Source organism: Squalius cephalus (assembly GCF_949319135.1).
Source record: "Squalius cephalus genome assembly, chromosome: 10".
NCBI lineage: Eukaryota > Metazoa > Chordata > Actinopteri > Cypriniformes > Leuciscidae > Squalius > Squalius cephalus.
Window position 1 is genome coordinate 19,436,622 of NC_137131.1, and position 25,834 is coordinate 19,462,455.

At 40.4% G+C, this 25,834-nt stretch overlaps 1 protein-coding gene across 1 annotated transcript in view; it reads right to left on the minus strand.

Annotated features, from left to right (window-relative positions):
• Nucleotides 1-17,627: 17,627 nt before the first annotated feature.
• The window catches only part of tgfbr3 (transforming growth factor, beta receptor III), a 115,587-nt gene continuing 107,380 nt past the window's right edge, over nucleotides 17,628-25,834 (minus strand). The window contains exons 15-16 of the mRNA XM_079883193.1: nucleotides 24,865-24,972; nucleotides 17,628-20,395 (exon numbers count right to left, since the gene is read on the minus strand). Coding sequence (XP_079739319.1) covers nucleotides 20,277-20,395; nucleotides 24,865-24,972 — 227 coding nt within the window. The 3' untranslated portion in view covers nucleotides 17,628-20,276. The remainder of the gene's footprint in view (nucleotides 20,396-24,864; nucleotides 24,973-25,834) is intronic.

Genomic DNA, 25,834 nt, shown 5'->3' on the forward strand with positions numbered 1-25,834 from the left:
AGACTCGTACAAAGAAGAGAGAGAGAATTACCCCAGTTTTGGTTTCTTTACACTGGCTGCCTGTAAAATTCAGAACACAGACAGCAACATTGTGTCGGCCCAGATCCGGGCCACATCTGGATGTGGATTCCACGCTTACCGGATGGGCCGGATCTGGGCCGACACTATGTTGCTGTCTGGGAATTGAGTTTAAGGTTTTGTTGATGATTTTTAAAGCGTTGCATGGTATTGGCCCAAAATAAATTGTTGACCTTTTGATACCTTATCAAAACACAAGAAGTATGAGATCATGTTCCTAAAACTAGATTCAAATCAAAGGGTGATAGGGCTTTCTCTGTGGCAGCTCCACGCTTATGGAACCCTCTTCCAATGCACATTAAATCTTTCCCATCTGTGGATGCTTTTAAGTCTAGTTTGAAGTCGTATCTTTTTAGTATGGCTTTTAGGACTGATTGAGAGAACAGGATTTAATTTTGTTTGTGTGACTGTATGTGATTGCTTTTATTGTAACATCTGTGCTGGAAAGCACTTTGGTCGACAGCAGTTTTAAATGTGCTATAGAAATAACATTTGTATTGCATAGTACTGCACATCCCCATATATCAGCAATGGCTGGTTCTCCTATAGGTGTTCTAGTACTTTTCACATCAGTCATAATAAAATGGTCCATGTCGGGAGACATGTGCTCTAATGTGCATGGGATGCATTAAATTATTGTCAGGGCTTAGATATTATTTTCTTTATTTTTGCAAAGTGCTTTTTACTACAGTTATAGACAATAATATAAGCCCACATTTGGAGACATATAACTGTATGTTTGCTAGTGCCTTTTACTTCAGTTATAGACAATACAGGCCAACACTAGGAGATATATGCTCTGATGTGCATGGGATGTGCCCTAAGGCTGATTTCTCCAACAAAAATATTTTCAAATTGTAACACTCCACCTGCTTTCCATTAAAGAAGTTATATTTGAGGGAGAATATTTTAAATGATAGAAGTCAGTGCATTGTGATGGAAAATATTAATTTACTATTAACTGTAATTTCAGTTAATCTCATTTACTACTACTACTACTAATAATGCGCCCATTAAAGGGTTAAGAGAAGAAAGAGTGAGTAAAAGAGAATGACACATGGAGAGAGAAGAGACACAAACTGTGGCCAGGACTGACCTAAGTGCAAAACAGACGGGACGTCTGCTATTCTGTTATTGACAAAGCAGGAAGTGCCTCAGGACTCCTCAGGGAAACCTTAAGGTAACAAGCCTGAAGAATCCAGCCATTATGTCAGCAAGTGCCAACAAATACCAGCTGCTTGCAAAACACATTCACAGCAGTGCCAGTGAGCTACTCACAAATACCAGCGGCTGGGGAACAAGGTAAATTAGAAACACTTTATGCAGACAAATTCTGCATAATCTCTCTCTCATAATTTAGTAGACATAAACATGTGAATAAAGGGATGCATGATAACGTATTTACATTCCACAAAATCCATCAGAGAAACATGGTGTGTGTGTGTGTGTGCGTGTGCGTGCGTGTGCATGTGCATGTGAGCGTGCGCGTGTGCGTGTGCGTGTGTGTGTGTGTGTGTGTGTGTGTGTGAGCCACCACAAACCTTACAATAAAAAGTAGTCTGGGCTCGTTGGTCTTACAGCACAATGTGTTTGTTTCTAATTCTGGTGAGTGACTATAGAATAGAATAGAATAGAATAGAATAGAATAGAATAGAATAGAATAGAGGCTCTTTACTGCCCAAGCAATACAATACAATATACAATAAACAATGCAATACTATATACAACTGTTAATAAGGCTCTGACTTTATCTTATGTTTGTGTTATTATAGTTATTATCTAGTTTACTGTAGTTTCACTTTCCACTTTCCACGTGCCCAGCAACAGTTAGGCCAATCAGCAATCCCCCTTATTTTTCTCCACCAATCAGACAGTCTCTACTAGCGCAACTCCGAACTGTTGTCAGTATGCATGTAAATTTCATCGGAGACACTCGCTCCATTCCTGATCCGATATATCTAGAGAAAATATCTTTATTCTTCAGTTCTGCTTCATGCGTCCATGAGAATGTGAGTCTATGTAAATATTGTTATCTTTTCCTTGCTTAGATTAATGGTGTATGTGTACGATTCCGTACACTTTACATTGCCTATCGATGTGTGTTTTCCTGGAGCTAAATAACCAAACCAAATTTAGGCTACATTATAGTTTCACACTTTCCCATTTCTTTGATAATGTTTAGAGCGATTTCACCGTGTTTTTGGCTGTGCGCATCGTAAGCTTTAACTCTGATCACATGACACCAGCATGCGCTCTCTGCATGTTTTCGGATGTGGCGCGATTTAACCCCTTCTTAGCTAAATGTTATAGCGCTGAGTTTTGGTGGTTTCCAGCCAACCAGGCAGTTTAATCATTTATGTCTGTGCAATTCAAGATAGTATTGTATGTGCCATTTGTATATGTACTAGTTGTATAATGTTTGGCACTTTTGAGATTTGTTTATTGTTATATTCTATCCATTGTAGCGATTTAGAAATCTTCTTTTCATACCTCAATTGCATTTAATGTTACAATGGTGATGAATACTTATTATTCATGAGTCCACTTTTATTTTCTGTTTTATTTTAGAAACCATGAACAAAACCATGAACAAAACTCACATCGTCTATGTCAAACTGTTTCATTAAAGAGTGGCATGAGAGTGTAAAATTCGTCCTCATTATTGTTCTGACCGGACAACCTGGGGAGATTGAAGATTTTGTATCAACCCTAAGTACAGTCCTTCTCAGAGGTCACAAGTTTGGGTCTCCTCCCTGACACCTCTTTTATATGGTCCTTCGAGCCGGAGCTTCAGTTTCCTCAGCTCTACAATGGATCACACTCGTCCGCGCCGTGATATCCGTCGGCCTCGCTACCTCGATGACTTTCTGGTGAATATCCCGCCACGTCATCCTTCTTCTCTCACACTCCATGGCCACTCCAACGAGGGAGCAGCTTTTCAACCTCATGCTCCAGTCATCACTCCAGATCCAGTTGGACCTGCACCTCAGAACCTCAGCTCTGAAGCAGTCATGTCAGCTTTGCAGGAGATGAAAGAGGAGAACAACCAGCTCAGGCGAGATATGCAAATCCTCTTCAATTCTCTCTCCCTGAGATCAGCGCCTCAGCCTCAACACCTCGATCCAGGGCATTCTGCTCAGTTTGGGGATAGCGCCACCACATATATGCCTTATCATCTTCCTGAGAGAACATCCACTCCTAATCGCAATCTTCAAGCAGTAGTGGATGATCTTCCGCCCTGGCCTGACGCTGTACCAATTCCTCCCTGGATCGAGCCTCTACCTCCTCCACCTCCAGCTGACGTGCCGCTACCTCCTCCGCCGCCTCCGATGTCATATTTACCTTCATATGAGGGAGGGATTCACTCCACTCCAGCGTATGTAGAGCCGTATACTCTCCCTCACAATACATACTCTGTGGAGGCGACATACAGAGGTCCAAAGCCGGACATTCCATGTTTCACACATGATGATCCACGACAATTTGCCCGCCTCAAGATAGCGCTTGACAACCTCTTGCCTAGAGATGCAACTGAGCGGTTCAAATACCAAATACTAGTTGATCACCTCAAGTTCGAAGATGCGCTCCTCATTGCAGACTCCTACTGTAATAGTCCAACTCCCTACTCGAAGACAATGGCCTCACTGACTGAAATGTATGGGCAACCTCACAAACTAGCCCTGCAGCGCATCAATGAAGTCCTGGCCGAGCCTCCAATCAGAAGTGGGGATAGTCGAAGTTTTCGCCTCTTCGGCCTCAAAGTCAGAGCTCTGGTCGGTATGTTAGATCAACTGGGCAAGGAGGGCAAGACTGAGCTGGATTGCGGGTCACACACCTCACGACTTCTGTCCAAGTTGCCGCATGAACTCAGAGCACAATTCAAGCGTTACATAGACCCCATCCGCACTCCGATACCTACCTTGGTGCACTTCTCTAATTGGCTTGAATACGAGGTCCGTGTTCAGGATGAGGACTATCAACCTTACCATTCACGGTCTCCACGAGACGAACATCAGAAGGGCTTCAAGCCCAAGTTGCAGAAGTCCAGTGCACGCCCTACCACAGTTTTGCTTGGCTCTGATCCTTCTCCTAATTCACCTGAGTCTTTGTCACAAGTTCGACCTCACGTCAGCACTAAACTTGAGAAACCTAAGAAGTATTGCCCCTTTTGTGACGACATTCAACATTACTTCAATCAGTGTCCAGAGTTTAAGAAGTTTTCCACTGATCAGAGAGCGTCATGGATCAAAACTGGCAAGCGCTGCTGGAGATGTGGCAGAAGTCACCTTGCTTCTCAATGCTATCTCAAGGCTAAGTGTCAGCAGTGTAATCAGACACATCTTGATATACTGCATGAGGTCAACACTCCCGCAACCAAATCAGCCCATCCAACCGCAGCGACTGGACAACCAGCTACCTACTACCTCGATCCAGACCTCAGGAGTAGCTGTGTATTGCTGAAGATGGTCAAAGTTCTTCTCCACAATGGCAAACACAGACTAGAGACTTATGCCATCCTCGATGATGGCTCTGAACGCACCATCTTGCTTCACAGTGCCGCTCAAGAGCTACATCTCAAGGGACAGAGTGAGGACTTAGCGCTCAGAACTATCCGTCAAGATGTGAAGACTGTTTCAGGAAAGTCAGTGTCATTTTCCATATCCTCATCTGCCCATCCTCAGAAACAATTTCGCATCCACAAAGCCTTCACTGCGGTAGAGCTTGGCCTTTCCAAGCATTCTCATCCTGTTGAGGCCCTACGGAAAACGTATCGTCATCTCAGAGGCCTCCCGCTACATTCAATCAGCCAAGGGCAGCCACTTCTCCTCATTGGTTCAGACTACCCCCATCTTCTCTCTCCAGTTGAGCCTGTGCACCTAGGCCCACCAGGGGGCCCCGCAGCATTGAAAACTCGTCTCGGCTGGACTCTGCAAGGTCCTGCCAAAGTCCTGCTGCACCAGACGTCCACCCCCCAGTGTCTCCTTATTAACACTCCCACTTCCTCTAATGACCTTCTCAATCACGTGTCCAGATTATGGGAGATGGACATTCTTCCCTATCGTAGCGAAAAGCTCATCACCAGGTCAAAACAGGATAAGGCGGCCATCAAACTGTTGGAGGAGAAGACAGTCAGAGTTAACATTGACAACGTGCAGAGATATGCCACCCCACTGCTCTGGAAGGAAGGTCTTCCTCCTCTCAGTGCCCCAAAGGAAGCTGTCCTGAGTCAACTACGAGGCACAGAGAGTCGTCTCGCCAAAGACCCAGTCAAGGCTGCATCATACAGCCAAGAAATCAAGAAACTGGTGGATTCGTGTTACATCAAGAGGCTCACATCACCTGAAGACCAGAGCAGGCAATCGTGGTATATCCCCCATCACATGGTCCATCACAATGGCAAAGACCGCATTGTCTTCAACTGCTCATTCACCTTCCAAAACACCAGCCTGAATGAACATCTACTTCCAGGGCCAACCCTAGGTTCCAGTATTCTTGGTGTCCTGCTCCGTTTCAGGCAATATCCCACTGCGGTGAGCAGCGACATTAAGGGCATGTTTCATCAGGTCCGCCTCCTGTCTGATGATCAGCCCTTCCTCCGCTTCCTTTGGAGGGACATGAACCGCAGCAACAAGCCTGACATCTACCAGTGGCAGGTGCTCCCTTTCGGCACCACCTGCAGTCCCTGCTGCGCGACCTTTGCCCTCCAAAAGCACGTCATTGACCACAGCAGCCTTGATGAAGATACTCGGTTTTCAGTGGAGAACTGTTTTTATGTAGACAATCTTCTTCAAAGCTTCCCAACCATCTCAGAAGCAAAGCAGCTCATTCACAAACTTCAGACTCTGCTCCAATCAGGTGGTTTTGAGCTGCGTCAATGGGCCACCAACGTTCCAGACATCATCAGTCATCTGCCACCTGAACTCAAATCCGAGAGCAGAGATCTGTGGCTATCAATGGAGGGTGCAGATCCCCCAGAACGGACCCTAGGGCTGCACTGGCACTGCAAAACAGATACTCTCACCTATCGCCTTCGCCACACAAAGCAATCTGAGCCCACAATGCGCAACATTTACCGAGTCCTAGCTCAACAATATGACCCTCTAGGACTGCTCATTCCCTACACCACTCGGGCCAAAATCCTGGTGCAGAGCCTCTGGGGAAAGAAACGGGACTGGGACGATCCTCATCTTCCCGAGGATCTGCTCCAGCTGTGGCAGGCGTGGGTGAGTGAACTTCCATTACTTCCTAACGTTACTGTTAATCGTTGTTATGTCCACTCAGATACCGACCTCCCAGCGGCCTCCCAGAGCATCCACATTTTCTCAGATGCATCAGAGAGGGCCTATGGATCGGTCGCCTACCTGCGTACTGTCAGCGCCGCTGATGATGTCCAGGTAGCGTTCCTAGCGGCCCGTTCCCGTGTTGCTCCAGTCCGCCAGCAGTCCATCCCCAGGCTGGAACTCTGCGCTGCCCACCTCGGGGCCCAGCTTGGTGCAGTCCTGAAACGAGAGCTCACAGTCTCCATCTCCTCCGTCACCTACTGGACCGACTCCACCACCGTGTTGGCTTGGTTGCTGTCTCCTTCCTGCCGCTACAAGGTGTTCGTCGGTGCCAGAGTTGCGGATATCCAGGAATTAACTGAGAGCAGCTCATGGCGCTATGTCCACTCCAGTGAGAATCCCGCTGACGATATAACTCGCGGACTGACCCTCTCACAGATCCAGAGTCACAGCCGCTGGAGATCTGGACCTGCCTTCCTTCATGAAAGTGAGTCAACCTGGTCTTCCTGTCCAGACATTACATGCCTTGATGATTCAGCAGAGCTGCGCAAAGCCAAGTTTTGTGGTGTCATCTCTACTTCCCCTCATCCACCTTTACCCGACACTAGCCAGTTTAGTAGCTTCCAAGAGCTGCTGGAAGCCACAGTTCGAGCATGTCACGGGGCGGCCACCGACTCTAAACCCACAGCTGAGTCTTTCAGACAAGCTGAACTCTCTCTCTTCAGACAAGTGCAAAGTGACTGTTTTCCAGAGGAGTTTGCTCTCATCTCCTCCCAAAAGCCCATTCCATCCAGCAGTAGGCTTATCACTTTGGCCCCAGAATACGACCCAGAGACTCAGTTAATCCGTGTCGGGGGCCGACTAAGACACTGTGAATCCCTCAGCTCAGGCACTTTGCATCCCTTTGTCTTAGACCCTCATCATCCCATCACAAAGTTGATCATTGCTGATTACGACAGCAAGCTTGCACATCCAGGCCCTGAAAGAGTCTTCGCTGAGCTACGCAGAAGGTTCTGGATCTTGCGAGGCAGAGAGGCTGTCCGCAAGCAGCAACACCACTGTCCAGAGTGCCGCAAGTGGCGTAGCCAACCCATTATTCCCAAAATGGCCGACCTCCCGCCTTCCAGTCTAAGGTTACACCATCCAGCTTTCTACTCAACTGGCATGGACTGTTTTGGTCCTTTCCTCATTAAAATAGGGAGGCGCAATGAGAAGCGATGGGGCATAATATTCAAATGCCTCACCACACATGCAGTGTACCTAGATCTGCTGGCCAGCATGGACACTGACTCGTTCCTCATGAGTCTACGCCGTTTCATCTCTAGACGGGGAAAGCCTCATGAATTGCTGTCCGATCAAGGTACAAACTTTAAAGGTGGCAGCTCAGAACTTCAAGAGGCCTTCAACTCACTTGCCCCCGCTCTGCAGTCACAACTCGCTAGCCAGCAAATCCATTTCCGCTTCAACCCACCTAGTGCCCCTCATTTTGGGGGTTCCTGGGAGCGAGAAATCCGCACCATCAAGTCAGCGCTGCATGCCATACTGGGATCACAAACGGTCACCGAAGAGGTCCTCAGAACCATCCTTACTGAAGTTGAGAGCATTATCAACTCCAAACCGCTTGGTTACACCTCTTCTGATGTGGCAGACCCAGATCCAATCACTCCAAATGTGCTGCTGATGGGGCGGCTGGACCCATCTACTCCGCAGGTTGTTTACTCAGGTACAGAGCTCCTCAGTCGACGCAGATGGCGACACTGCCAGGTCTTAGCGGATCATTTTTGGATCCATTTTATCAGGAACTACTTACCATCTCTCCAGAGCCGCTCCAAATGGCAACAAGACCAAGAAGACATCCGTATTGATGACATTGTTCTTGTTGTTGACCAGCAGCTTCCGCGTGCCTTGTGGCTTGTTGGCAAAGTCACAGAAGTTTTCCCTGGAGCTGATGGCAGGATTCGTATTGCTCAGATTCAGATCAAAGACAAATCCTACACCAGACCTGTCGCCAAGCTCATCAAGCTGCCTGCACTTCCTCGAGACATTCCTGACTGACTCGTGTTCAACTTTGCTGCCCAAAGTTGGGGGCGGCTGTTAATAAGGCTCTGACTTTATCTTATGTTTGTGTTATTATAGTTATTATCTAGTTTACTGTAGTTTCACTTTCCACTTTCCACGTGCCCAGCAACAGTTAGGCCAATCAGCAATCCCCCTTATTTTTCTCCACCAATCAGACAGTCTCTACTAGCGCAACTCCGAACTGTTGTCAGTATGCATGTAAATTTCATCGGAGACACTCGCTCCATTCCTGATCCGATATATCTAGAGAAAATATCTTTATTCTTCAGTTCTGCTTCATGCGTCCATGAGAATGTGAGTCTATGTAAATATTGTTATCTTTTCCTTGCTTAGATTAATGGTGTATGTGTACGATTCCGTACACTTTACATTGCCTATCGATGTGTGTTTTCCTGGAGCTAAATAACCAAACCAAATTTAGGCTACATTATAGTTTCACACTTTCCCATTTCTTTGATAATGTTTAGAGCGATTTCACCGTGTTTTTGGCTGTGCGCATCGTAAGCTTTAACTCTGATCACATGACACCAGCATGCGCTCTCTGCATGTTTTCGGATGTGGCGCGATTTAACCCCTTCTTAGCTAAATGTTATAGCGCTGAGTTTTGGTGGTTTCCAGCCAACCAGGCAGTTTAATCATTTATGTCTGTGCAATTCAAGATAGTATTGTATGTGCCATTTGTATATGTACTAGTTGTATAATGTTTGGCACTTTTGAGATTTGTTTATTGTTATATTCTATCCATTGTAGCGATTTAGAAATCTTCTTTTCATACCTCAATTGCATTTAATGTTACAATGGTGATGAATACTTATTATTCATGAGTCCACTTTTATTTTCTGTTTTATTTTAGAAACCATGAACAAAACCATGAACAAAACTCACATCGTCTATGTCAAACTGTTTCATTAAAGAGTGGCATGAGAGTGTAAAATTCGTCCTCATTATTGTTCTGACCGGACAACCTGGGGAGATTGAAGATTTTGTATCAACCCTAAGTACAGTCCTTCTCAGAGGTCACAAGTTTGGGTCTCCTCCCTGACACCTCTTTTATAACAACTGTTATATCCAGTCCTCTACTGTTCTTTAAAAAAAAAACAAAAAAAAAAACACATTTATCTGATGGAGAATAATAGATGGACTAACTGACCAAATGTTATTTGAAATGTGCATTCTAAAAATAAAGTTCTTAACTGTTATATATAAGCATTATCACACTCGTAATCGTGCAGTTGAATACTTCTGAATATTAGCACAGTTGTGATTATCCAACGGGCTGGATTATCTAACGGGCTGGATTATCTGTGGCCAAACAAGCACGATGTGTGTTTTGTTGCTTAAATATACAATACAGTAAATGATATACTGAGAAGTATCATAGTAAACTGACATACAGAATACAGACATACTTTTCATCTACTGCCATTAGGTTTTTAAATTGTCTTCTTCCCTGTCTTTTTCAGGGATTTTGAGCATTAATTCATATGTCAGGAAATGGGGTGTCTCCTTTTGAGAATAACCTATTTCCTGGTAACAGTATGAAAACAGTAAACATGCTCACATGCATCTGTGAGTCCATTCAATGAGGCTGAGCGGTCACCAACAAAGCAGCCTCTTCTTCTCAACATGAACCATCAATCAAACACAATTCTCTGATGACTGAGAGCTTGCTCTCACCACACATGAACTGCGCCCTGACCGACTTTTCTCACATTTCTCACATTTTTATCTTTGAACTGTACATGGCCTCTGCTCTCTGAGGAGTCAATGCAAATACACAAAATAACTGACCCCACACTCCACCTATGACTTCTCTTGTACAGCCGTGGGACACACTCCTCCACTGGTTGCATAGAGGAACATACCAGATGGTTTCAGGTACAACCAAACAGCATTGAGGATATTTAAGACTCAAAACTGAGGCAGGATAATTGCAGTAAAGAAATTATTACATCTCTGGCAGTGTTTGTTCATTCATTAATTAATTAATCCATTCATTCATTAATTCATTCAATCAATCATTCATTCATTCATTCATTCATTTGTTGGTTGGTTGGTTGCTTGCTTGGTTGTTTGGTTGGTTGGTTGGTTGGTTGATTGGTTGGTTGGTTGATTGATTGATTGATTGGTTGCTTGGTTGGTTAGTTGCTTGGATGGTTGCTTGTTTAGTTGGTTGGCTGGTCGGTTGGTTGGCTGCTTGGTTGCTTACTTGCTTGGATGGTTGCTTGTTTGGTTGGTTGGCTGCTTGGTTGGTTGGTTGGTTGCTCAGTTGGTTGGTTGCTTCCTTGCTTGCTTGCTTGCTTGCTTGCTTGCTTGCTTGGCTGGTTGGATGGTTGGTTGCTTGGATGGTTGCTTGGATGGTTGCTTGCTTGGTTAGCTGGTTGCTTGGTTGCTTGCTTAGCTGGTTGCTTGGTTGCTTGCTTGGCTGGTTGCTTGGTTGCTTGGTTTCTTGGTTGGTTGGTAGCTCAGTTGGTTGGTTGCTTCCTTGGTTGGTTGGATGTTTGTTTGTTTGTTTGTTTGTTTGTTTGTTTGTTTGTTTGTTTGTTTGTTTGATTGATTGGTTGCTTGGTTGGTTAGTTGCTTGGATGGTTGCTCGTTTGCTTGGTTGACTGGTTGGTTGATTGGCTGCTTGGTTGCTTGCTTAGTTGGTTGCTTGTTTGGTTGGCTGCTTGGTTGGTTGGTTGGTAGCTCGGTTGGTTGGTTGCTTCCTTGCTTGGTTGCTTACTTGCTTGCTTGCTTGATTGGATGGTTGGTTGGTTGGATGCTTGGTTGGTTGGATGCTTGGTTGGTTGGTTGCTTGCTTGCTTGCTTGCTTGGCTGGTTGCTTGGTTGCTTGGTTTCTTGGTTGGTTGGTAGCTCAGTTGGTTGGTTGCTTCCTTGCTTGATTGCTTGGTTGGTTGGTTGGTTGGTTGGATGTTTGTTTGTTTGTTTGTTTGTTTGTTTGTTTGTCTGTTTGGTTGGTTGGTTGGTTGGTTGGTTGGTTGGTTGATTGGTTGCTTGTTTGGTTGGCTGCTTGGTTGGTTGGTTGGTAGCTCGGTTGGTTGGTTGCTTCCTTGCTTGGTTGCTTGCTTGCTTGATTGGATGGTTGGTTGGTTGGATGGTTGGTTGGTTGGATGCTTGGTTGGTTGGTTGCTTGCTTGCTTGCTTGGCTGGTTGCTTGGTTGGTTGGTTTCTTGGTTGGTTGGTAGCTCGGTTGGTTGGCTGCTTCCTTGCTTGCTTGTTTGCTTGCTTGCTTGGTTGCTTGGTTGGTTGCTTGCTTGCTTGGCTGGTTGCTTACTTGGTTGGTTGGTTTCTTGGTTGGTTGGTAGCTCGGTTGGTTGCTTGCTTGCTTGGTTGGTTGGTTGGTTGGTTGCTTGGTTGCTTGGTTGTTTGTTTGGTTGGTTGATTGGTTGCTTCCTTGCTTGCTTGGTTGGTTGGTTGCTTGCTTGCTTGCTTGGTTGGTTGGTTGGTTGGATGGTTGGTTGGTTGCTTCCTTGCTTGGTTGGTTGGTTGGTTGGATGGTTGGTTGGATGGTTGGTTGGTTCCTTCCTTCCTTCCTTCCTTCCTTCCTTCCTTCCTTCCTTCCTTCCTTCCTTCCTTCCTTCCTTCCTTCCATCCATCCATCCATCTATCCATCCATCTATCCATCCATCCACTTATTTACTTATAGTATTTTGTCCATTCTAAAAATTTCCTTTAAATGTAGTAGTTTAATCTATTTTAAATCTATTGTGATCATATGAATTAATGTTTCCTCAGATTGCTATTTTCCCCCACAATCCAAAGATCATATTTGTTTTTGTGAAAAATAACATCCTGTTATCCTGAAATCCTGAAATAACATTACAATAAGTACACCATTATAATACAAAGAATTATGAATTATTCGCTGTTTTCGAAATTGTGCACTCTTAAAATAGGTACTACATTTTATTAAGAGTTTACATTGTGAAAATGTAAAAACTGTGCAGTTTGAAAACAGTCCAAACACACGTGCAGTATGGCATATTGGCATTATCAATGTCAGTCATATCTGTGTTTCGGAGTGTTGTATTGAAATGGGAGCTTTCGCATTCTGATTACCATGTTAATTGGTTCAAGTTCATTTGTGCATTTACGTCATTTTGTGCAGATGCAAGTTATAATATTATGTTTATAAAGCTGATTAATCTCACATGTACAGTCATAGTGTACATTTTTTACTGGTTTTTGTTATCATTTATGAAATCAAATGTACTTTTCCTCAGTATTTTTATTGTCGGAACACTGATATCTGATCTGTCAAAATTTATGTGGATCAGTGCGTAACAAGAAGAACCATGAAATGATACACAGTATAAATTGGTTGGCAGTCTCACACATCAGCCAATTCCAAACATAAACCATGTGCAGCGTGACCTAATAAAGGAATAGGCTTATTCCAGTCACGCTGTTCGACAGGAGGTCGCAGGAACGTGATCATTCTTGAACTACGTTTCCAGTATTGAGACTTATGTTTCAGCACCTGCAACTGTTAAGTGCACATCTGATTCAGACTCGTTGCAGAGCCAGTGACTGAAATAACTTGCAGTCCTGCCTCAGAACTTTCTGCATCTGCTTTAACTTTTTAAGAAGACTGATTGGGCAATTTGTCTCCACTAATCAAAATTCAGGTGCTTATTGGTGGCAGGTAGAGCATCTGGTTATGTTTACAGTCTGGTGAAAAGGGAGATGCTGAAGCAGTGGTGGAGAGCAGCTGTCATGTCATCCTAGAGAATCTAGGCCATATTGCTTCAAAGTCAACAGCTCTCGGGTCCTCTACTGAGGGAACTTCTTGAGAAGGGTGTCATATTTTCACAAATTTCTACCCTTCAAACAGTTAGATTAAATGGAGTTCTTAACAAAGAAATTGGAGGATTAAATGTTTTAGAAGAATATTAATAACATTTTGGTATTTATTTGCATTTAGTAACTAGTTTGACATAATATGATAACTATGATATGAATCATCTTTAGTAGCCTATTATCTGCAAGTAATGGCAAAATATGGTTTTGATCAATGATATTTGAAATTGCGAAGAAAGAAAAATAGATGGATGTTTTTGATGAAAATTGACAAAAGGAAAGGAAGGGATTTGTGTAGTTTGACTTTTAACTCAGCTGTGGCCCCATCAAGAGCAAAACAAAAAGAGCAGCGGATGAATAATAATCCCCCTCTCTCTCTCTCTCTCTCTCTCTCACATGGAGCCAAATGTCCATGACAGAAAATACAGTTCATCACCCGCAGTGTTTTTCTATTGGTCATAGGTCATTATAGTTTACACGTAATGAGGACGAAATGATCCTCACACTCTTCCCATCTCAACCTCCACTCATATTGCAGCCCTGAGATAAAAGTCATCTGTGTCCAATTTTTCCATTATGTGTACATAGAAATATTAAGTCATTTTCATCTCTCCCCAGATATTAGATGTGTGGGGCTTGAAGCATTTGGTTCTCATTTGGGGCTGAGGCTACAATTTGGGGCACAGTTTCGTCTCCATGGCGATATGATTGTTGATGTTGGTGGTGGTGGCCCACGGGTGGCATTCCATTATTCCTCAAGTGCAGTTAAGAAGTCTGGGGTCTCCGGTGATTTGAACGATAAAACGATTTATAAACATCTTTAACAGTTAAGAGCCATTACATAAATATCAACACATGCTGGATGGTGACACAGGATAAAGAAAGTCTTGTTTTTATGTTTTGTTTTTTGCACTCCCTTTTAACACTCCCTGTTTAGTTTTCTGGTAACACTTTATAATAAAGTTCAGGTTGTTGCAGGAATAGTTAACCTGGATCATTGATGGATCATTTACTCACCATCATGTCACTCTAATCTCGTTTGACTTTCTTCTGTGGAACACAGATGAACATATTTTGAAGAATGCTTCAGCTGCATATTATGCATATTAAGTCACTGTGTCCAATAAACAAGCTCCAAAAAGGACATGCAATATGTCCTTTGCAATAAATCAATACGCAATAAATCAATGCAAGGTATGCAATAAATCAATACGACTCAACTAAAGTCAACCCTCATTGGTTCACTTAAATTTCAATCTGTTCATCATACTGTACAAAGTTATTGTGATGCCTTAGAAGATTTAGAGTCATATGGTTTCATTTCCTTTTTGGAGCTTGAAAGTTTTGGATGCCGTTGACTTTCATTATATGGATTTAAACACCTAAAACTACTTTAAAATAACTTGTGTGTGCGTGCATGCGTGTGTGTGTGTTCTGATAAAAAAAGAAAGACATGAGGGTGAGTAAATTATGACCGAATTTTCTATTTTTTTAACATTAGTAAATGCATTATGTATCGTGCGACCTAACAATAAAGAAACGTGTTTACAGCATTTGTTAATTTACATTTATAAATAGAATATTGTTCAATGTTCATACATGCAAAAACCCAAAAAAAACAACAAAAAAAACATAACCTATATTAACAAATGCTAAAAAAAAGTATTTTTTCACTGTTAGCTCAATATACCTAATGCATTAAGTGAACTTTACTGTGAAAAGTTGTTTATGAAGAAAAATGCAAAAGCATGTTTCAATACATTGGCAAACACAAATGTGTGGGAGAATAAATGAACTGATATATGTATGCATGCATACATAGACTTAGGATATGTATGATGCATTACATAAGAATACACACGTGCACTATGTGCAGATGTGTGTATTTGAGTGTTGGTTTGTGTTGGCACACAATCATGACAGAGCAGTTTCCATTTTATGTGGTATCATTTTATGGCTATAGATTTCAGTGCTGGAGACTCTCCAGTGTTTCCAGCCATAAATACTGAGCTCCTTCTCCCTCTTTGGCTAAATATACAGCCACCCCAGTGCTGTCATCAAAATAGAGTTGGCGACTCAGCAAAATTAAATGCTTTTTATTGATACTGCCATGTTTAATGCTGTATATTTAAACTCTCACGTGGCAAATTGGCCAGCTGTTGGAGTGGGACTGAACTGAGACCCTACCACACATCTGTGGAGATTTCAGCATGTAGAAAAGTCTGTGCCAAGGGTTTATAGAATCTCAGGTGCAAGTGTCAAACTGTAAACTAAACCATATTAATGCAACAAAGAACCCAAAGTGATATTCAGAGAAAATACTCATCACCTTATTTGCTTTCTAAAAAAAATTCTTAAATTAATTTCATATTTGTGAAATGTTATTACTGTACCACACATAAAGGAAAATACATTTTGTTTTTTAAAACTGTGTTTAAAGCGGTATGGAGTTTAGATAAGGATCAAGAATATAGTTTGGAATATAAAATCTTACTTCATGGACTAAAACATCCTGTAGTTAGATCCTGGTCAAGGCCACATTCTATGCCTGCAGTACATTATTCATTTTCCACTTTATATATTCCACTTGACAATTTTAAGTAGTTCAACTGTGAATGTCAACAATGTGTCTCAACCTCAAAGTCAGCCCTTTACCGCACTCTCTTTTGAAACATCACCTAAACCCAAAATAAACTCTGATGACCTACATTGAGTCATTGTTGTTTAAGACAAAAAGCCTGTTCCATTATTGAGTAAATCCCTCCTAGAACTTTTTCTTTCCTGGAATCTATTGTGACTTGATCATTGTATCAGTATCATTTTAATCTGGGATAATTTTTTTTTTTTTTTTTGAAAAGTTGATAAACAATTGGACACATTACATTACAAGTAATATTGGCCAGTGTTGGCCAGTTTAAAGTGATGACTTTCCATTTCTCTCAGGGTTTTTTTTTTTTTGTAACACTTTAGTTTAGGGGCCAATTCTCACTATTAACTAGTTGCTTATTAGCATGCATATTACTAGGATATTGGTTGTTTATTAGTACTTATAAAGCACATATTAATGCTTTATTCTGCATGGCCATATTCTACATCCATTAATCCTACCCAATACCTAAACTTAACAACTACCTTACCTATTAATAATCAGGATTTAGGAGTTTATTGAGGCAAAAGTCATAGTCATTTTTGTGTAAATTTGGAGTGCTGTCAGTACAGAGAACAACAACAAAAATCGGTGTTGCCTACACCTTGTTATCCTCTTTTTAAAATTTGCACCCTGTTGACTTCAATGGGGCAAGTTTTAAACCTGCTTTTAGCCTCTTAACATCCTTGATGTGTCATTACAAGTGCACCAGCCATGTGAGTGATTCCTTCGGAGTGAACGAGGGTCAATCTGACTGCAGTAGATGTGCAAGATATGAATAAAAATGATGTTAATTCAGCCAGCGCACATACCTGTATTTTCTTCCTGTTTTCGGTCGAAGTCCACAGTAGTCGATTGTCGAGTTCACGCGCGTGATCATAGGTAACTAAACCTATGCGCGTGAACTCGACAATCGACTACTCTGGACTTCGAACGAAAACAGGAAGAAAATACAGGTATGTGCGCTGGCTGAATTAACATCATTTTTATTCATATCTTGCACATCTACTGCAGTCAGATTCACCCGTGTTAACTCTGAAGGAATCACTCACATGGCTGGGCACTTGTAATGACACATCAAGGATGTTAAGAGGCTAAAAGCAGGTTTAAAACTTTAAAACAAATTTTAAAAAGAGGATAACAAGGTGTAGGCAACACCAATTTTTGTCGTTGTTCTCTGTACTGACAGCACTCCAAATTTACAAAAAAATGTTCTCCTTTAATAGTTAGCTAATAGTGAGAATTGGACCCCAATCTAAAGTGTGATCATTATTATCTAAATTGGCTTTATTTCCATTCCTTTTTATATTTTAGGATTTTTACAAAACAATGTTTAAAGCGGAAAACTTTGTATGCGTTTTGGCCGCTCATTTAAACAGCAATGGCATTTGGGGGGCCTGAAAACGCAAGCTTTGAAAAAGGGTTTCAAAGTGCAAGTTTTTGACAACAATACCTCTATCGTCTCCATGTACACAACAAAAACGAATCTGTGAAAACGGTGATGTCATGTCTTGTTCAGTCAGGCTCGTAGTGTTTCTTTACAAAGTTTGCCGACTACTGGCCTGGCATGAATAACACAGCGGTTTTAGTCGTTTTCGCGGATCTGTGTAAAAGGAGAAAAGTTTTTAGTACATTGTTGTCGTGTAAACATACCCAATAAAATTTTCTCATTGACCCACTTATTGGAAGAAATGTGTTGCCCAGTGAATATTTTAAATAAGCACACAAACAAACTCCCAAAAGATTACAAGAATTTATTTGGTATATACAGAGCATACATATAGCATGCATATTTACACCACATTGTATTTACAAACACTACAAGGTTTCACATACCATTGGAGAAAAAAAAAAAAAAATACAAAATATTCACGAATAGTGTGTAGTTTCAGAGCAAGACAGCCTGAAAATGTTGAAGTCTAATTCTGATAGGTTCACATTTACATCTTTCAGACTTTCCTCTTTTGTCGGAAAGCCCGGTGACTGACACGTTGTGTACTGTCACATCAAGATCCACACAATATGTACAGTAACATATTCTTGATGTCAAGACAATGAAACCTTACACACACATAGACACACACTCAAATGAGGTAGATAAACAGAAAGACAGCACAATCAATTTCACCATTCAACGTACAGGAAACCCACTGTGTCAAACACAGCAGTGTGAACTTACACTTTAGAATAAAAAAGTTTATCTCAAGACAGAGTGTTTGCTGGAATGAGAGAAAGACCTTTTGATAAAGGTCTCTGTTACAGCCATTTAATGACTCTTGATTACACCTATATAGATTCAAACTCTGTTAGACATGACAGCATTGTTTTAAACATTCCCAAAAGACACAATACAACAAGGACTATACAAATAAACATTCATTTAAACCCACATACATAGTTACATAGAGCTATAGTGTGACCAAACACACGCAGACACTTAAATGGTGAAGAGCTTAAAAGAGAGATAAAACCATTTGTGTCATCAAAATATATTTTGTATTCCAAATAATATAGTGTTCTCATATAAAAAATATATCTATAATAAAATCTTATTTTATATGACTATGTCAGGAGAATATAAGTGAATGCAGCTCACTTCAGCATAATGGACTATGTTTAGATTTAGAGAAATCACACAAAAACCTATAGAAATATGCCCACAAAAATTCACAGTATGCAGATAGAATTATAGGGTGGCTCTATGTATATATATATATCTCTGGAAAAATACAACTATACACAAATAAATGTTTAAATTCTTACTCTCTTTTCTCTTATAGGAGACATTTATACATGTTTACAATGAAACTAAGGTTTGAAATAAAGTACATTCTATAGGTACAGTCTGTAGCAAGCAACACAAACCAAAAAAAAGCAACACTGGATACTAGAAACAACCAACCAACCAAACAACTAGATGCACAGGTTTGGCAGATTTTCACATCAGAGGGTATATACTGTGCTTAAAGCAAAGCAAACACCACTTCCCTTCTTGCCTCAGTTTTTCTCTGAAATTAAGCATATACTCAAAGTTAAGGCACTTATAATGTATTGACATTCATGTAAAGTTTTGACGGTGGGATTACTCTGGCTTTGCATTCATACATTTCTTGCACTTCACAAGTGCATCTGTATGGATGTTTAAAAACAATCCCAAAATGTTAACTTCACATACACAGCAGAAATAAAGTAATATTTTTTTGTTGTTGTTGAGAAAAGTTGATTTTGTGTTGTCTTTAGTGGTAGGTTAGTACCTAAACATATAGACCGCAGATGCTGCTGTCACCCAAAAAGACTGGAAAGTAAATGCCCATTCTTTGGCCTCAGATTATGTACATCTTTTGCGAAGAGACTGTTTAAATCATTCTCAATAAGTACTTTAAGGATGAAATATCAAAATATAAAAATCTGCTGTTTGCTGAAATCATGACCTTTTATACTAATGTTGAATAATAATGCCCAGCATTTAAAAATAACATTCTATAAAATATATAAGTCAATTTTTTATTGATAAAATGCTTATTATCTGTAATTATCTGTACAGGGACTTTAATAGTGGCTATCAAACAACAAAATATGGGAGGGAAAATGAACATCATAATTTAAGTTTTATTCTGCATCTTATTATTTTGCAACTATCTTTTAAAGGCCAATTCTGGGAAAGAGCTTATGCATGTATATATGTAAATGAATTTATATTAGCCTTTATGATTAATTGTGTAATTTTAAAATGATCTTCTTAACATGTATAAACATTTGTTAAATATTTGGTTTTAGTTAACGCTTTTTTTAATGGAGTTATTTCCACTTTAAATCTCTATGCATTCCATTTAATATTCACAGAATATACATTATTTTACAATATGCCAAAAACTCCTGTAGAATTAATTGGCATCTGGGTATTAAAAGTCAGATATGGACAAACCGACCATTCAAATCTTTAAATATATTTCTCTCGTCAAATATCTTATGTATGCTCGATGGGGAAAGGCACTGATCATTGTTTAGGCGCAGACTAACCTTGCGTAACCTCGCCGAGTACGAACTGTTCCTCTGGACCGCCTTCATGCCATAATAGCTGGTGTAAACAGCCTTTGTTATTTTCACACTGATCCCAACCATATAAGGCAAAACAACACTCTCTTGTGGGGTTTAAGGAAAAAAAAAAAAGAGCAACATTTAAAAACTGTCTGAGATCTTGATTTTGTTATTTCCCTCACCTCTAAATGTAGCTTATTTCATCCGGTTGTAAATTCAGCCTAAACATTTCAGTTCAGATGGTGAAAATAATAAGGCATTGTGTTCTCAAGCTATGCTACTTAATCACGTATTCTTCCATTCTTCTACGAAGCATAATAGCAATGTGAGCAGGATTCGGTCCAGCTGCTCTATGCGTTACTGCTGCTTGAACACGGCGTGCTCTGTGTGCTGCCGATACTGTGAGCCGCACTGCTGTTCTCAGACACCGGCTGGGACTTTTGCACCTGCTGCCTCGCTCCTGCGCCACCTGAAGAGGGAGATTGATAAAGAACACGTTAAGATCACTGTGGGATTACACATTTAAGAATCTGTTTAAGAGCTGATGATCCCATGCCCTGACACAACATCACGTGAAAAAACGAAGGTGAAGTACATTGAATTTAGCATTTAAGGGTAAAGATGATGACATCAGATGAATCATTTGTCTTTAATGGCCCTGTCCCATTCTTTGAATAGAATGCTGATTGGATTAGGACTGGTGGGTTGCTACAGTATAACTGTATACTTCATTTGCATGCTAAGTTTAAGGTCTGCCAGGTGCTTTGTCTCCATTTCTAAGCACTGCCCCCTCAAATGTATAGAAACTAGTGGAGTAACGATACCCTCATGTCACGATTCGATACATATCACGATACTGAACTCACGATACGATATTATTGCGATACTCCAAGACATATGATAAAAGGTTAACACATTTTTTTTTACTGTTGATTAAAATGCTACATTTTGGGTGTAAATGAATAGGCTTGGACTTGGTGCTGGTAACCCAATGCACAGGACAATGATGACACCAGAGAGACAACCAATAGGAGTGAAGAACGTCTCGAGGGCAGGCAAGACAGGACTGTTACCACATACATGGATATAATAAAATGATGTGTGATGAAACTGTCAGCAGTCAGTGAGTTTGATCCATACATTGATAGTTTGTGTTGTTAATTATATGATAAAGTGAGCAGTTTAGCACTGCTGCAGTTCATATTACAGTTTCCCCTGCATTCTGTGGATTATTAGGGACAAGATTCAATTCTTATTTGTCAAATTCGAATTGACGGTATTTTTTGACGGTATGAGTGAGTTTAATTCATTGATTGATCGATCGTTAATCTGGTTAATGATTTAATGCACTGGGCACTGCTGTAGTTTAATATCACGGTACTCTCCAACAGATGCTAATTTTTCATTTGTTTAAGTCTAATTCCTAGTCAAATTAGAATAATATCTTAGTTTTATATATCATTTATGACTGCATTTTCTAAAGATACGGCCATAACATTAGAGCGACAGCACTAGGAACGCCCACAAGCGTCTTTACAGTGCAGAAACTAGCGACATGGGCGGTGTGAACGAGGCTTTAGTTGGACTTGACTTGGACAGCACGTTCTCAATAAAAAGCCTGCTGAAGATACACAGAGTGTCCTGGTCTTTCCTTCTGAGCTTCCTACAAGGCTTTTAGGGACACTTGGAAAAACACATTGTTTTTCGCACTAAATGTGACTTTCTGTGATTCAGGTCTTTCAGAATGGCTAGTTGTAAACCCCGAAGTCGTGAAAGCATAACACTTTCAGGCACAGACACATTTATTTCAAAAATGTTTTTTTTTGTTTTGTTTTTTCTGTCACATCAAGTGGTTTGGCTGGTGCACTTAGAGTACATTCATTCTGACCTAACCATTTCACAAAAGGTTATTCATAGTGGAAAAAGGATAATAATTGAAATCTTCTACATACAAACGAAAAAAAAAAAAATCTTTTAAGAGTTGTTTATTGAAAGGTTCTTTTGGAGAACACAAATTCAGCACTCATTTTTACTCGCATTTGGCTCTTAGCGTGTTCTATCTCATCTATCTCATTCTTCTGTCTTTGTCTTCACTGATTGCTGTTCTAGATAGACTTAAACATTCCTCTATCAGAGGACTCAACCCTAGTTTTTAATCAAATTCCAGGTTTGCTTTACACACTTGGCATTTGACTAAAATGCCAATATTTATTAAGCACTCTGTTCTCTTACACTACATACATCTGAATTCTCTGTAAAACGTCTGTAAATAATTTCCACCAACCCCGCATTGTAAATTGTGAGTGTGTTTACGTATGTGTGTGCTTCTCTTCTCAGCTCAACTGGACGTGTCTTTGCTTCCCTGTTTTAGGCCCCTCTGCTGCTAATATGTGCCAGAGATGTGCTGCCAAGAGCTCCAGCTAAAAACAGCCTATTTCCTCATACAGCGCAGTGTACTAGGCTCTCGCTTATCTGCCTCCGTGCATCTCACTTTTACGGACACTCATCTTGCGAACATACACAGTGACAGCACAAAGATTAACATGTTGGTTTTAGTTCAATGAAACGGTACTCCGAACACGGATGCATTTTGTTGTATGTGTGAGAAAGAGTTTGATGGCAGCTTGTTGACCTCTTCCACTCGACCGTGTCATTTCGTTGTGTAACTCCCACTCTGTGCGCACAGGGGCAACGTCCTTAACCTATCAGTGTGATCTACGACAGGGATGGTGACAGGATTACAGGAGCTGTTTTTTAACAGACCCACGCAACATTCCACACATAGCTTTCCCTAAAATAGTAAGCATCCCTAACGTATGGAACAATTATGTACTCATAATCATTATACACATCACTCTTTTAGTGTGAAAGTACAGTGTTATTATTGTGTTGTTATAAGTAAAAAAAACTAAAAATTTATCTAAATCATTTTAGTTGACTGAAATGAAGCTGAAATAAAATATACATATTAGGCGAACAATTAAATTATTTTTTACAAGAACTGTAAAGTATTAAAAGTACTGAAACTAAAACTGAAATAAAAATAAATTAAATCTAAATAGAAATAGAAAATAATAACAATGACAAAACAATATAAGATTAAATTAAATGTATTTCTTATTTGTAAAAATAAAAATAAAATATTTTGAAAAAATAGTAATAAATAATAACTATAATATATATATATATATATATATATATATATATATATATATATATATATATATATATATATATATATATATATATATATATATATATATATGCATTTAGCTGTATTCTAGGGAGTAGAAGAAATATGCTGTTAATTAATCAAATTAAAGTAAATAATTTATATATAATATTTTAATCACTTTTTGGCTGATTTTGCAAACAACATGTTTTCTTTAGAACAATAGACAAATTAGGGGTTATTGCCATCAAAAAGTATTGAAACCTCAGCTATGCACTAATACACTACACTATACATTATATTATTTGTTATTTTTTGAGAACCAAAGTATCATACAAAAAAAAAAAAAAAATATTCTGTGGATCTAACAACCTCTATTTAGCATTTTCCAACACTTCACAGTTAAGAAAAGCACCACAGTGTTTCGATATTTTTCGTCTTTTAGCATTTTTTTCCAAGAAGCTCTGAGTCAATAATTTAGGCTGTTCCAAACATGAAAAGCACTTGGGGTTAACATTCCATGCAGGGCTATTTTAGCAATATGATTAAATACTTTACAATATTGTGGTTAAAGTAATCAATGTCATTATGAGAAACACATGGCTGGAATGATCAGAGCTTAGTACGCCAAAACTAAACTTTTTTTTTTTTTTTTTACATTTTACACCTGTTTCTGGCAAAAAAAAAAGTCACAGTTTGACCTTAAATTAACTTAGAGGGTAGTCAAATAAAACACTGTGTCTTACCAGTAACACATACTGTAAAAAGTAACCCTGATTTAAGGTGCAAGCATAAACTGGCAAATAACAACAAACTCTGTCTCTGGGGTTACCTGATCTAAACTCTTCAGTCTCACGTAACAATAACAATGAGCAGGAACACAGCTGGATAATGTCATCCCAACTGAATGCCACAGGCAATATTAATAAAAATTATCCTGATTTATGTTTTTGAACAAACTCTAGAATACAAATGAAAGCTAATAAAAGCTAAACATGACTCCTTTTATGTCAAGACACTGATATATCCAAGATACACATGTCCAAAAAAGAAATAGCTCAAATCCAGAATGGCTTTGATCCTCAGTCTACATACTGATACTCACTGGCCTACACAACTACAGATTCTGGAACAGTGTTCAGAATGAGAATCCCTTCAAATGTGTGCCATAAAACGGTAGCAGGTCAACGGCACTGAGGACATAAACCAGAGGCCAGACTAAGGGTGAATGCAAATGGGTGGAAATGGGGGCTAAGAAAGAGCATGCGCTTCCTCTGAAGGGTCAACAGAGGTCGTCGGCCTGGCGACAACAGGGCAATGCAGGGAGGAGGGGTGGAGTGAATCTTGGCATTCAGCTGGAGGATTGTATATGTATTTTCCTGTGAGGCCTGGAGACACCCTCGTGGATAGGGGGAATTCCAGTCCCTTTTGGGCTATTGTACCCAAAATACTGCCGACCATCCAGCAGTCCCCCCCAATGCTTGAAAGAACGGAAAAGACAGATGCGCTTCTGCTGACGAACGGGATATATTTACGGGCTGGGAGTCAATATGCTATTGTTAATATATTGCTGTTAACAGAACTGGCAAGCCCTTCCGACGATCAAAAATGAGCATGTTTCCTTGCTTATTTTGACAATATGATAAATGACATGATGCATAACTCTCTCAAGAGTCAATACTAATTAGCATGAGGCAGGGAATGAGAACAAGGGTCAAATGAGTTCAAGGGTGTTCTGATGTGAATATGCAGAGATATTTTCTCACCTGTATGCGAGTAGATGAACCAGAGAGCTCCAGTCAGAAGGGCTCCGATCACAAAGGCAGCAAAAGCGATGCCCACCACAGTCGGGGTGTCCAACACATATATGATGTCTGTGAGAAAGAAGTCAAAATATAGATTAAAGTATGTCTGTTAAGCATGTAACAGATCAGATTATTCACTCTGTGGTCAGGGTCACAGTACAGATTGGAGTGCATCAATTTGGAAAATGTAAGGAATCTGAGTAAACAAATCCAATTACTGATATTTATTTTTCAAAGAAACTTTTTCACTCCACTTTTTCATGCATTCAGACATATGCTGCAGAAACATGGATAGCATTGTAAAATGACAGACAATTATTTTATTTTTATTTTTTTTGTCAAATATCATTTAGTTAACATTTAGTTAAACATATACATATGTAGCCGATGTGGTTGATGAGGGTGAGGATATTGCTCATAGTGAGCTCACTCAGCCTGCCAGCTCTGCATTCAAGGATTTTCTGGAGGTAATAGCCCTTGCCACAACTAGACTAGATCTGGTTTTGGGGTGCGAGAGACACAAAGTTGCTTGTATCACTTTTGACGAGTGATTCCTGTCAGTACATAATCTCCCCGCTCTGACCCTGCCTTGCATTGAGGACTATCTTGCGTTTAGAGCGGCAGGGCATATATGGCAGTGGGTCAGGCCAGTGGTTCCTTGCACACCATGCCGGTGTTGCAAGAGTAACAGCCGGATCTGCTTAAAGACTTGGACCAGGGGCTGCGATTGTCTCCTGAGTCTCGGACTTCACTAGTCTTAGGTAGGTAGTAGAGCTGAAGCTCCCTGGGCTTCCTAGAGGATAGAGTTCTATGTAGTGAGGAGGGTGAATAGTTATTCTAAAATGAAAACACAGGCACAGCCAATGAGGCAGGCATTCCCTCAACATGGCCGAGTGGGTATTTGTTCCCCATAGCATCAATCCAAGATGCA